Raw genomic sequence first — 12,456 nt, 5'->3', positions numbered from 1 at the left:
AATCGTAGACGTATAGTCCAGATTCTTGAGTACGTGGATATGAAGAGGAACATGGAGTTCCAAATAATTTCCTGGCATTCTATTTGGTACTTGAAATCTCCCCCTAATGCCTGGAAATATCCATCCTTCAATATTTGCAATCAGCGTACGAGGCTATGAACATATCCCTTATGAGGAGTTCAAGGTACTTAGTGATCGACGGAGATCTGTACCCCACATAGATCCCTGATTTGTGGGCCTATGATGTACGCTGCGGTGGTGAGATCGGTACGCGTGAAGCGATTCCGAACTTACGCAGATAGGAAATGCTCGGAGGATTTCCACGTATCAACTGCAGAGGGGAAGTTCTGCGCAGTTAGTAGGTCAAGGGTGTGTAAAGCCGCATGACTCCAACATGAAGTTGTTAAAATTTCAAATCATTAACAAAGGTCGTGCAAGGAGCTTGGTCCTCTTTCTTAGATATTCAACGAACTTTTTGTGTATGAACATATGTGACAAAGTGCTAAACTTCAATCTTCGAAAGCCATGCAATAATTATTGGAGGCACATGAAGAGAATTATGCATCATTATCCATTTGAATTGATTATAATTCATTTTTAGTCCATACAACAGTTGGATGAGACCACAAATATCATCTCGAATGCATTCGATCGAGGGACTTAAGTGATCTAGCTTTGATCTTGAGGTATATGCATGAGAACCACAAAATGAGCTACATAACCCGATGATTGAGGAAGCTTAGCTTCATGCAAATTATGACCAATGGAATTGATTTATATGCAACATGTGCTACGGGTTGGTTGTACGTGTAGTACAATCCAAACAATACAGAGGGTACCTTTTCAAATACTTGTTACTCATCCATTGGATTGAATCCCGTAGAAATCTATATATGGAATAGGAGAGTTTCTATTGTAGAAATATTTATCAAATATATAGAAGACATTCAATCTTATTCATACCAGAGTGCTGATACAATATATTGTGAAATACAATATATATGTTCTATTACAACAACAAAAATGGACATGAATAAATCGATCACTAAGGAGATAATAAGACTAGTTAAAGTCTCCAAACATGTCGGTTGAGGCATACTCAATGATCATGTTCTCCGTGCCCATAGGTTCATGTGACCGCTAGAGAGTCATGGTGTTGCAATGTTGAAGAGGAACATCTCGCGAACAACCATCTCTATTAGTGCAATCTGGATGAAGGTTGAAGTGAGCTTCAAACCTTTTTCCCTGAGGTCCTTTGCATGCTAGGGATTGTTCATATAGAAAAACCAAATGCTATGGGATGTGGCATTCCTGCGTGATATGCATACATCATTCACACTCATCGCAAAGCTTAGTTTTGTCAAACTTGTGCTCTGCCATGCCTTTCACGACCCTTATGATCTGGATGTATGATGTCTTATGATGTACAAGACAACATATCTTTTCTCTTCTGTTAGCGGTGTGACTCCAGCCAGAGGTGGATCCTTCGGGGCCTGGATTGCACGTGCTATTTCACGAGATGCATGGTTGATCGTTATGTCCATGGCCCATGTAAAGTAGCTGTGGCCATTGAGGGCGAATGCCTCAAATTCTTTTTCGGCCATCGTTTACTTACATGGGTGAACCAGAGATTATTAATTTATAATTGGTAAATCAAAAACCATCATGGTGTTATCACCAGATTTTAGACAAATCCAGAGGTGGGCCGGGCTTGGAAGATTACATGTGGAAGATTTCTGAAGCGGCCTGGCACGAAGGGTTTTGGGCTGAATTGCCCGTGTATCTTTATTTAGTAGTTTATTATCTTAGATAAGGGTTAGAGTTTGTATCGTGCACGATGGGATATTCCCACGTTAGAAAGTCCCCTGGACTATAAATATGTACCTAGGGTTTATGGAATAAACAACAACTCACGTTCAACCCCAAAACAAACCAATCTCGGCGCATCGCCAACTCCTTCGTCTCGAGGGTTTCTATCGAGATAGCGACATGCTTGCCTAGATCGCATCTTGCGATCTAGGCAGCACTAAGCCTCACGTTGTTCATGCGTTGCTCGTATCGAAGCGCTTTTGATGGCGAGCAACGTAGTTATCATTAGATGTGTTAGGGTTAGCATTGTTCTTCGTTTAAGCATGCTTACGTAGTGCAACCCTTGCATATCTAGCCGCCCTCACGCCTATCTCGGGTGTGGGGCGGCACCCCGCTTGATCATTATTTAGTAGATCCGATCCGTTACGATTGCTCCTTGTTCTACAAGGATTAGTTTAATATCCGCAATAGTTAGGCCTTACAAAGGGGGAGGATCCGGTGGCACGTAGGGTGGCGTTCGCAAGTCCTAAACGGGATGTTCGAGGATCAACTTCATGTTGGTTTTTAGGCCTTGTTTAGGATCGGCTTACGAGCACCGTGCGTGGCCGCGAGGCCCAACTCGGAGTAGGATGATCCGATTATGCGGTGAAAACCCTAAATCGTCGTAGATCTCATTAGCTTCATCTTGATCAAGCGGGACCACCAAGTATTCGTGCACCCCGTACGAATCATGGGTGGATCGGCTCTTTGAGCCGATTCACGAGATAACTCGAGAGCCGATCGAGGCTCGTATTTAATGTTTACATGTATGCCTGCGCGGAAACTAAGCGAGGCATCCCCATCACCTTCACGACCGGGTATAGGTCGGGTGGCACGCCCTTGCACTTCGCATCGCCGCGTGTGACCAGAAGAGCATTGCGGGCCGTCGCTCGGAGGGGTCTCAGCCAGCCGCAGCTCTAGGCTCTTCCCGGCTCTACGGTGTTGACAAGGCCGCTGCCCGCCGGTGGGTTTTGGCAGTCAACACATGGTTATGTTGTAATGAACTTTGCAAAATTAATAAAGATTCAAGGCGTTGACTTGAAATTATTAGTGTGAACCTCAAATTGTTAAGTATGACCACTTTGTAGATAATCTCCAAAATAAATTTTGGAGTCCGTCTCGTAGCACTAGAGGTATAATCTGATAAAATCAGTAGATACTCGCAGTTCTAGCACCTTATGTCATGACATAATAAAAATATATGGGAGATTACTTCATAAAGCAATCATGGTAGTGAAGATAATCTGCAATGCAGTAGATTCGCACACTACCTATGATCCCAAAACATCAATTTGAAGAAGTCACTTAGAATTTTGTATTTATCAATTCGTGCTCGTATTAAGCTGATGGCTCAATTAAGACGATGAATTGATTCTTATTTATATTTACAAGAAATTAAAATTCTCTATTGCAAATAATGGACATAATAAATCTCAACATGTTGGGTCATGGAGATATATTACGTCATATATATTCTGGAATATTTTTTTAGTACTCAACAGAAATAGTATTGTAAAAATACTGGGTCTAAAACTGATGAATACTAGTAAATAGTATTGTTAACATGACAATCTGCAAATTCCCAAAAATATTTGGTTGTAATGCAACATTGACATGAACCATCGTTTCAGCTTGCTTTGCCAAATCCTACGAAGTGCAAGGAACTTGATGCAAAACTGGTGAAGGGATAAGATTTCCCATCCACTGGATGTTAACCAATCGAGCGATTGGTTCGGCTCAAGTCGGCCACGAGCGGTCGCCGGACGCCACCGCCGCGGGAGGGCCGCGCCGCCTCGTCGGAACGCGCTGGTGGTCACGGCTGCCACGCCCGAAGATGCCGCCGTCGAGGGAGTAAAAAGGCCGTGCCGCCGTGGAGTCAAGGCCGGGCGCCGGACTCGCCTATCGCCGCCGCCGCCATGGAGGCTCGGCACAGGCGGAGCCGAGGCGAGGAGGCTCCCGTGGGCTGGCTGCCACGGGGCGTTGAGAGCCTCGCCACGAGCGCTCTCGCGGGCGCTGCCATGGGGGCGTTGGGAGCCTCGCCGGAGCGCTCATGCGGGAGCCGCTGCAGGGGCGTCGGGAGGCCGCGGGTACGGGCGATGCCGGGCTGCGCGCGTCGGCCAACCGACGGTCGCGAAGATCACGCGCCGCGGGGGCGTCGCGCCGGTTGCTGCGCACGGGCGTGAGCGCCGGGAGGGCCGATCGTGAAGACCGAGCGAACCGCCGCCGCCATGGACGCGCGCGTAGGTGGTCGAAGGGACATGCGTGGAGGCCGAGGAGAGTGTCCATCGTCCGGTGTCATCAAGAGTTGGTAAGAACATCTCAAATCAAAGAGCACTTCGGTGGTTACCTTTGTTGGTTGAGGTCCTGAATTCTCTGTCTCTTACCAAATAGTAGCAGATGTATGCCTACAGTATGAGTATGTACTTTTGTTCTTGATGTCCCCGTGAAGGGGTAATGAAAACGGCGATAGAATGTGTTACACAATTCTTTTGCGGTTTGCCTGTTCTTTCCCTTCTGTTCTTCATTTGTTCATGAAATCGCTCTCTGTAGAGCGTGCTGATAACGTGTTGGAAGTAATATCGAGAAGCAAACGAGAGAGACAACAAATAATTCAACTCTTCTGTTCCATTGACGAGAGAAGGGACGCGAATATGGGTCACGTCCGTTCGAAGAGATGTGAGGAAGAATTGTGTCTGTTGACAAACCAACCAACATAGAGAATTACATGAGGGAGGATTACCCCTTTAATTAACCTATTAATTAAATCCTAACACTCACTTCACTTAATTTTCACAAAAAATCCATCTCCAGTTCACTAGGTAGTAGTAAAATATTGAGAACTGAGAAAATTACACTAAGTTTTGGGGATAAATGGGGATTAAATTTGATTAATACTCTAGCACCAACCATGCTTTTAAGAATAAGTGAAAATTTAAGGTTTGGTGAAGATTATCCCCTCCACACAAAAATTCTACTGCCAAACAAGACCTAACGCGGAAATTCCTATATGATACCCATCACATCTTAAGCAAAAAAATAGAAGTGAGGCGTACCTTCACCCTCGCTACCTATTATACGAGGAGCAGCCCAACCGAATTCCGAGTGTGTCAGTTGTTCTTTTTTGATTTTGGGGTCGTTCTAGAACCCTCTGTTCAGTTTTCCCTTGCTTTTTTGGGTTTTGCTTTTCCGTCTAATTTTTCTCTGATTTTTATAGTTTTCTTTATCTTCTTATGTTTTCATGTTTCTTTTTTCTTTTCACTTTTTTTGTTTCCTTTTTTATTAAATAAAGTAAAGATTTTTCAAATTTAAATATTTTTTTACAATCCTACATTTTTGAAAAGCTAAACATTTTTCAAATCTTATTTCCCCTAAAATTTAAACCTTTTTGAAATCTAAATAAATTTTCAATTTGAATAATTTTAAAATTCTGAACTTTTCAAACTTAGGAATTTAGAAAATATGAAACACTTAGAAAGAAAAAATAAAATTAAAAGCACAAAAAGAGAAAAAAAAAGACAAGAAGAAAGCTGTTACTTGGGCTGACCCAACAGGAGCGCGCACGTGGTCATCGACCGTTGTTGCTTTTTGTCTATCACATGAGGCATCGCTTGTTTTTGGGTTTTTTGCTCTAGCTTTTCGCGGTTCTCTTTTGCGCTTTCACCATTTTTCATGTCTAGGTCTTCTTTGCTACTTAAATTTATTTTTATTTTCTATTTTCCTTTGTCTATTTTTCCTTTTTCTTCTTTCTTCTTTTTTGTCCTTTATATTTTTTTGTGTTTCTTTTCTATTTAATGGGAACATTTTCTCAAGATATGTAACATATAAAAATGTTCATAAACCTTGATAAGGATGGTTTATGTTTTACGAAAAAATTATCTCCACGGAGAAATCTTAAGCATTTCGAAAAAAACATTTATAATTATCTAAAAAGGTGTTCAAGTTTCACTTACCATAATGAATTAGGTTTTTTTGTAAATTTTCCATTTTCATTTTGGTACTAGTAATATGATTTGTGTTCCATTTTGACGATTTATTGATGGTTCTTGACGATTTCTTCGATATTATGCAAGTGATGAAGTTTTCCATGATGAAATTTACTTACCGAAATGAATTGGTTCGTTTGAAATACTTAAGTGTAAAATGGCAATACAATCACAAATTATGCAAATGTCATAAATAGCTTGCCAACTCTCATGCTCACCGAAAATTGAACATGTATCCCTACACCCACATGCAGAAGTCATGGGCCCCAAAAGAGAGTCACATGGGTGTTTAGCCATTTTCTAGGCACAACAACACAATGGTTCAAGTTAGGCAATTCAGATTGTCCTGGTGTCTGGACTGTCCGGCCCAATGTTCAACATCATGTTCGGATGGTCTCAAGTAGAACCTAGAGTGCCCCGCCACTCTAACCCTAATTGTCTAGGTCCTAGACCTGGGGTTCTACAGCTTGAAGGGTTTGACCGAAGGAGGCTTCTTCCTCTTTCTCAAACTCCATGCTCCACAATTACTAAAAATGAAATAGTTTGGCTTTTTTTTCATGCTTCTCTCTTGGATGAATTGATATCCCATGTATATTAGATTTCCTCCATTTATTTCAAGCTCAAACCTTATTAGTAAAATGCAGAAGGTAGGAGGGTCAAATAGCATATCATTTAGAGTTATGGTAAAAAAGAGGATTCACCTTTGTGGGCCATGACTTAGCCAAAAGTTGTCCAATACACGTGTCACTACTACGTGAAGGGCTTGACATGGTGATGCACATGGATGCATGTCGCTTGTCACCTCTCTTGTCACCCTTCAGGACAGAACATCTGTGACTTTCAATGCCTCAAGGTAAACGACTACATACTTGCAACATCTAACTAAGACTTTAGAAATCTAGCACCAAGTAGACTGCAAAATATCTTCCCAATGCAATCATTTTGAGTCATGCTCGTCACGTGGGACAAGTCTCTAGAGACATGGAACATGAGTAACTAGATAAAACACTGCAAGATCTAAGTATAGTATAACGTGTTTTAATTGTGATTACTTGTTTTTCTAAGGTGACATTGATCATATCTAGATAACTTTGTGGGTCGCTGACATCTGTAGATGACGTGGGGTCATGAAAGGTAAAGAAAAGGTTACTATCTCAGGTATTGTACACATACTTCCTTATGGACACAGTCACCATTGTTGTTAGGTTGGTTTTCTTTTCCTTCAAGAACTTGCTTGGATCATCAACTTTCTACTTATTGCGTGACATGTGTCACCAGAGGCCAGCATTTTATATTTATGTCTTTTGAAGGAGGATGGCCCTGTTGTGATGTACACGATAATTTATTATTCATAATTCAACAATATCAAGTAAATCTAAACATTGATCCCAAACAAATCGGTTAACAAAAAAACCGACGCCATCCAAAATGGATCCACCTCACGACGGTATCGGTATCTTCACAATCCTACCACATATCCAGTGACATGTAACCAAACAACAAAAGCCTTCAAGAATTCCACACCCAGAGACAAACAAAGGGAAATCATCTCACCCCTACTCAGCAATTTTTCACAAAGCGCATATCAATATTCCAAACATAATCACAATAAGACTAGATATTCAGGTAAACACGCCGAAGTATGAGAAGTTCTTCAAATCCACGTAATACATAGATAAACCATCGATTCCAGCGGACCAACACTTCACCCAAAGAGTTCATAATAGAAATATATTATGTAGAGTACTGATAAGCAATTATTGTCGAATTATTACCCGGTGTGTACTAATACTTAGGAGAGTAGGCAAGATCTAAGTATAGTATAACGTGTTTTAATTGTGATTACTTGTTTTTTAAGGTGATATTGATCATATCTAGATAACTTTGTGGGTCGCTGACATCTGTAGATGACGTGGGGTCATGAAAGGTAAAGAAAAGGTTACTATCTCAGGTATTATACACATACTTCCTTATGGACACAGTCACCATTGTTGTTAGGTTGGTTTTCTTTTCTTTCAAGAACTTGCTTGGATCATCAACTTTCTACTTATTGCGTGACATGTGTCACCAGAGGCCAGCATTTTATATTTATGTCTTTTGAAGGAGGATGGCCCTGTTGTGATGTACACGATAATTTATTATTCATAATTCAACAATATCAAGTAAATCTAAACATTGATCCCAAACAAATCGGTTAACAAAAAAACCGACGCCATCCAAAATGGATCCACCTCACGACGGTATCAGTATCTTCACAATCCTACCACATATCCAATGACATGTAACCAAACAACAAAAGCCTTCAAGAATTCCACACCCAGAGACAAACAAAGGGAAATCATCTCACCCCTACTCAGCAAGTTTTCACAAAGCGCATATCAATATTCCAAACACAATCACAATAAGACTAGATATTCAGGTAAACACGCCGAAGTATGAGAAGTTCTTCAAATCCACGTAATACATAGATAAACCATCGATTCCAGCGGACCAACACTTCACCCAAAGAGTTCATAATAGAAATATATTATGTAGAGTACTAATAAGCAATTATTGTCGAATTATTACCCGGTGTGTACTAATACTTAGGAGTAGCAGACTATTGCTAATAATTGTATGCCAATTCCGAGGTGGCCTGAATTTAATAATACTGCACATTAAAGTACTGTACTATGCAAGAACATAAACAAAACAAAACTGCAAAGGTGTAAACGTAAGATTACATTGGAACGAAAAAATTAAGGTCAGGTTAATGTATCAAGGAATGCTATTTAACCCTGAAAAGGTGGAGGGGGCTCCTGACTCAAGAAACCCACGAACTGAAAGTTCAGGAGCAGAAGCATTCCCCTCTTGCAGTAGCCCATGATCAATAAAAACAACAACAACCGTGATGTCATCATGGAAGAATCGACGAACACCTTTCTCCAGTCTTGTAATATCATTGTACCTCATTTCTCTCTTACGTGCAGCTTCTTTCAGAGCTGCTCTTACTAGCCTTCTTGCAATACCCTGCAAAGGAAGGAAAGCGGAATTCAAGATCAATGCAGAAAAAAATACTTGTTCACCAACAAACTGAAAACAAAAACAAAACTATTGCAGGATCGTCCCCAAAAGCGAAGACACGGGGATGGAGGGAGAGAGACAGAGAGAGAGAGTGACACAGCGAAATCATACTTCTCGTGGATTGTTGTGCACAATTTCAACAGCCCGCTGGTTTGTAAGGTGCTCCCACAATCCATCCGATGCGAAGATAACAAAACTATCTTGTGGACGAATGGGTCTTGTGCATATAGATGGCTCCGACGTTAGAACGGGTCGGCGGAGAGGCTCGGAGAGGTGGAATCGAGTTATGGATGGATCGACAGCAAATTCTTGCCTCTTTAAATATGCATCACCTATTGACCTTGAAACCTAAGAGTAAAGCAGAAGTATATTCCGAAGAATAAATTTTCAGATAAATTAGTAGTATATTCAGATGGCATAATATATGATTGAATAGAAACGTATAATTGTACATAGTGATACAACTTTGAAAGTACAATCACCTGTTCTTTTAAAAGGTGCAATGATCACCTGTTGGCTTTCAAATATATACTAATTTTAATACTAGTTACTGTTTCATGAGATATACTAAAGGTAGAAGATTAGCAATTAGCTTATCCACAACAAAAGTTTATAAAGCTTCATAAATGCAAAGCTTGTCATATAATGTCTGTATTGCGCACCTGTATAATGCCTTTGATGCGCCAAACACCATTCTTCATAACAACAATTTGTGAATCGTCGGGATGAAGAGATCTAAGTTCCTGCCTCACTTCCTCGATGCTTGCGTTGTGGTCTCTCGTCAACTGCTCAGCAACAATCTTGTTCGATCCAGTTAAACAACCAACAACTGCCCGGGAATCGCCAAGATTGGCCAGGTACAGCGTTTTTCTCCATATGACACCAACTAGACAACAAGACCCAATAGCAGCAATAGAAGGTTTTATTAAGTGTGTCCTGCGCACAAGCGACATGAAACCTTGCTCTGTAGCAGAAAAGGCATTTCGGACAACATCCTCGGACACTGTTCCACTTTCTTGGGCGAGACCTGTAAACATAAAAACACTTTTTTTGCGTGAGAGGAACGCCATGGCACTAAGAAATGAATAAATAGACTGTATGAAGAAATGTTATTATTATTGGCAACTAGTACAATCAAGTTCCTCCAAATGGAAATCTAAAGAAAAAATAAGTTGTTGTTTCACTGCATATATATGCAGCTCTGAGAAAATTAACTGCTACCAAGGTGTATCCCGCTAATTAGTGAACAGCACAACATATGGCTGAAACGAGTGAAGAATATTGGCGGAAATGAAATCTCGAGAAGGGGGACACGTACGGACGAGGTGTGCGGAGAGGTGGTTAGATATGAAGCGGGACGCCTCGGCGCCGCCGTGTCCGTCGTAGACGCCGACGAAGGTGGATGCGGCGCCGGTCTCGACCTGGCTGTGGTCCTCCAGCACCTCGTTGGCCTGCACGACGGCGAAGGAGAAGTCGCCGGCCGCGTGCCGATCGAGGTCCCGCGACCAGAGCAGCAGGTCGTCGGCGTCGGCGTCGGCGCCGCTGCCGCTGCCACTGCCGCCGTCCTCATCCCTCCTCGTAAGCGAGTACCTCCGGACCCGGTCCAAGCACGCGGACGCAATCTTCTCCAGCCACGGCCACATCCCACATTTCCCTGCGGTGGCACGACGACGAGAGCTCCGAACACCTCGGCAGGAACCGCGCGAAGTTATGATTTCTGTTGCCTACTGCCCCATCACAAATCAGAAGCCCGGCGCGCTATTCCACCTGAAAAAATTGTGCATTCGATTGGACCCCCACCTTTCGACTGTAAACAACCGACGAAATACGAAAACCCTCAACTTATCACCTCTTCTCGCACCTCTACGGGCGCAAACTGCACCACGACGACAGCCAAATTCCCCGAAGACCGTTCAGACTTGTGGTGTTCTTTAGAGGTGGTGTCTACGAAGGGGTTTGGCGCGCGCGTGAAGACTTTAGACGTATTGGTGGTGTTGAGAGGTGGATCGCGATGTCGCGAGGTTGGAGGAGAGAACGAGCTAGGAGGTCTCGTGGTCGTGTAGAGGTGGGTTAGTAGTGGAGCGGAGTACCCTACCTCTCCGGTGCGTGTGCGTATAGTGGGGGCCCCGTATCGGCTATATATAAGTTTTTCATGGAGATGGCCCTGTGATTTTCAGGTACTTGCCGGAGACCTATCACCCCTCGATGGAAAAAGTGCATCAAAAGAGGAGGTAGAAGAGAAAGCAAATTAAAGCGCGGCTCTGACGGCGATCGGTTTTCAGGTACATGCCGGAGGCCATTGACTTTTGCATCTCTATCCCCTTTGGAGAGCGAGGATTTGTAGCATCGTTCAATGAAGGGGTCATGTGATTTTCTGCGATACAGCTCGAGATAATGGTAAAGCGAGATTACGCTCGCGGAAAGCCCGGGGAAAAAGGGGTCGCCGGACAGCTACGCCGACCCAACCCAGCCGTGTGCAGCCGTCCCGATCTACCGGAAACCAGGAGAAAAAGCCCTGCCAGAAACTGGGAGCACGGACGCCAAGGAAGATTATCAAACGGCTGGCGTCTCAACTCTCAACGCAATGTACTGTTATAAGTAGGTAATCGGGCGATGATAGCACGGCTCGCTTTACAGATCAGAAAGAGCTCGCGCCCCTTCGCCCTTGGGAGAAAAAGCGCGGGAGAAGCCGTGGGCGCTGAAAGATGAGTGTCGAGCATGCAGTTCGCTCGCATCACTGGGAACCTGTGACACCGCGCGCTCGCGGAGCTGTACGCTGGTCAGAGCTCATGCTTTAGCAGCTCAGCCACTGATGTTTACGCCAAACGTCCGCGTCCTATCGATCGGTCTTGGAGATCAATGATACGTATCGCACACAGAGAGAAACAATCGGACCGTACTGCACAGATGGCTGAGCGTGATTTTCAGATAGCCCTCTTGATCGAGTCCGTGTGTGCGCTATCTGAATGCTGAATGCAGCAGCAGACGACACGAACTGGTGCGCCTAATGTCAGCGGAAAACAACCGCGCGCTGCTTGGCTGATGGCTGCGCGCCAATCGCCTTACCCGAGCTTGACTTTTCCGGTGATCCAGAACCAAGTTCATGCATGTATCCGATGCTGCGTGCTCTCTTTTAGGTAGGGTTGGTCGCGCTTTTCCTGCTGGCGGACGGAGAAGTGCACCCGCTGATGATAAGGCTGGAGGAGGTCGACTCATCGTTCGATCGATCGATCGATATCTCTAGACTCTATTACGACGGCGGCACGGCACGGCCGATCAGTGGTGTCTACGTGATGATGTGTCATGTATGATGATGCTATTGCACCTGGTGGGAGTTGAAATGGACGTGAGTCCGGTCACAGGTCACCAACATCTCGTAGGAGTGATTTCGTGGAGGGCTGGAGCGAATCGCGTGCGTCAACAGGGGGCAGTTAATTACCCGCAAAAAAAAACAGGGGGCAGTTAACAGGCAGAGGTTTCTAAAATTCTGATACGTTAACAGGCAGAGGTTTTTAGTCCTTGGGTCGAGCATGCATCCTAGATCACTTGTTCTTTCAGTGTA

The 12,456-nt window shown here is 43.6% G+C and overlaps 1 protein-coding gene across 2 annotated transcripts; it reads right to left on the bottom strand.

Moving 5' to 3' along the window:
* Nucleotides 1–8,557: 8,557 nt before the first annotated feature.
* On the bottom strand, nt 8,558–10,986 carry LOC124676278 (probable protein phosphatase 2C 43). 2 transcript variants are annotated; one of them, XM_047212360.1, is made up of 5 exons: nt 10,744–10,986; nt 10,213–10,661; nt 9,557–9,921; nt 9,006–9,242; nt 8,558–8,840 (listed from the first exon to the last, which is right to left on the bottom strand). In XM_047212360.1, the coding sequence occupies exons 2-5, from the start codon at nt 10,535–10,537 to the stop codon at nt 8,589–8,591; spliced, it is 1,179 nt and encodes a 392-aa protein (XP_047068316.1). In that variant the 5' UTR covers nt 10,538–10,661; nt 10,744–10,986; the 3' UTR covers nt 8,558–8,588. The 2 variants fall into 2 exon arrangements, with proteins under 2 accessions (XP_047068316.1, XP_047068315.1); XM_047212359.1 differs by having other exon boundaries at nt 10,213–10,986.
* Between the last annotated feature and the right edge of the window lie 1,470 nt (nt 10,987–12,456).

Source organism: Lolium rigidum, chromosome 7 (genome assembly GCF_022539505.1).
Source record: "Lolium rigidum isolate FL_2022 chromosome 7, APGP_CSIRO_Lrig_0.1, whole genome shotgun sequence".
Taxonomy (NCBI): Eukaryota; Viridiplantae; Streptophyta; class Magnoliopsida; order Poales; family Poaceae; genus Lolium; species Lolium rigidum.
This window is presented reverse-complemented; position numbering and strand designations above follow the sequence as displayed.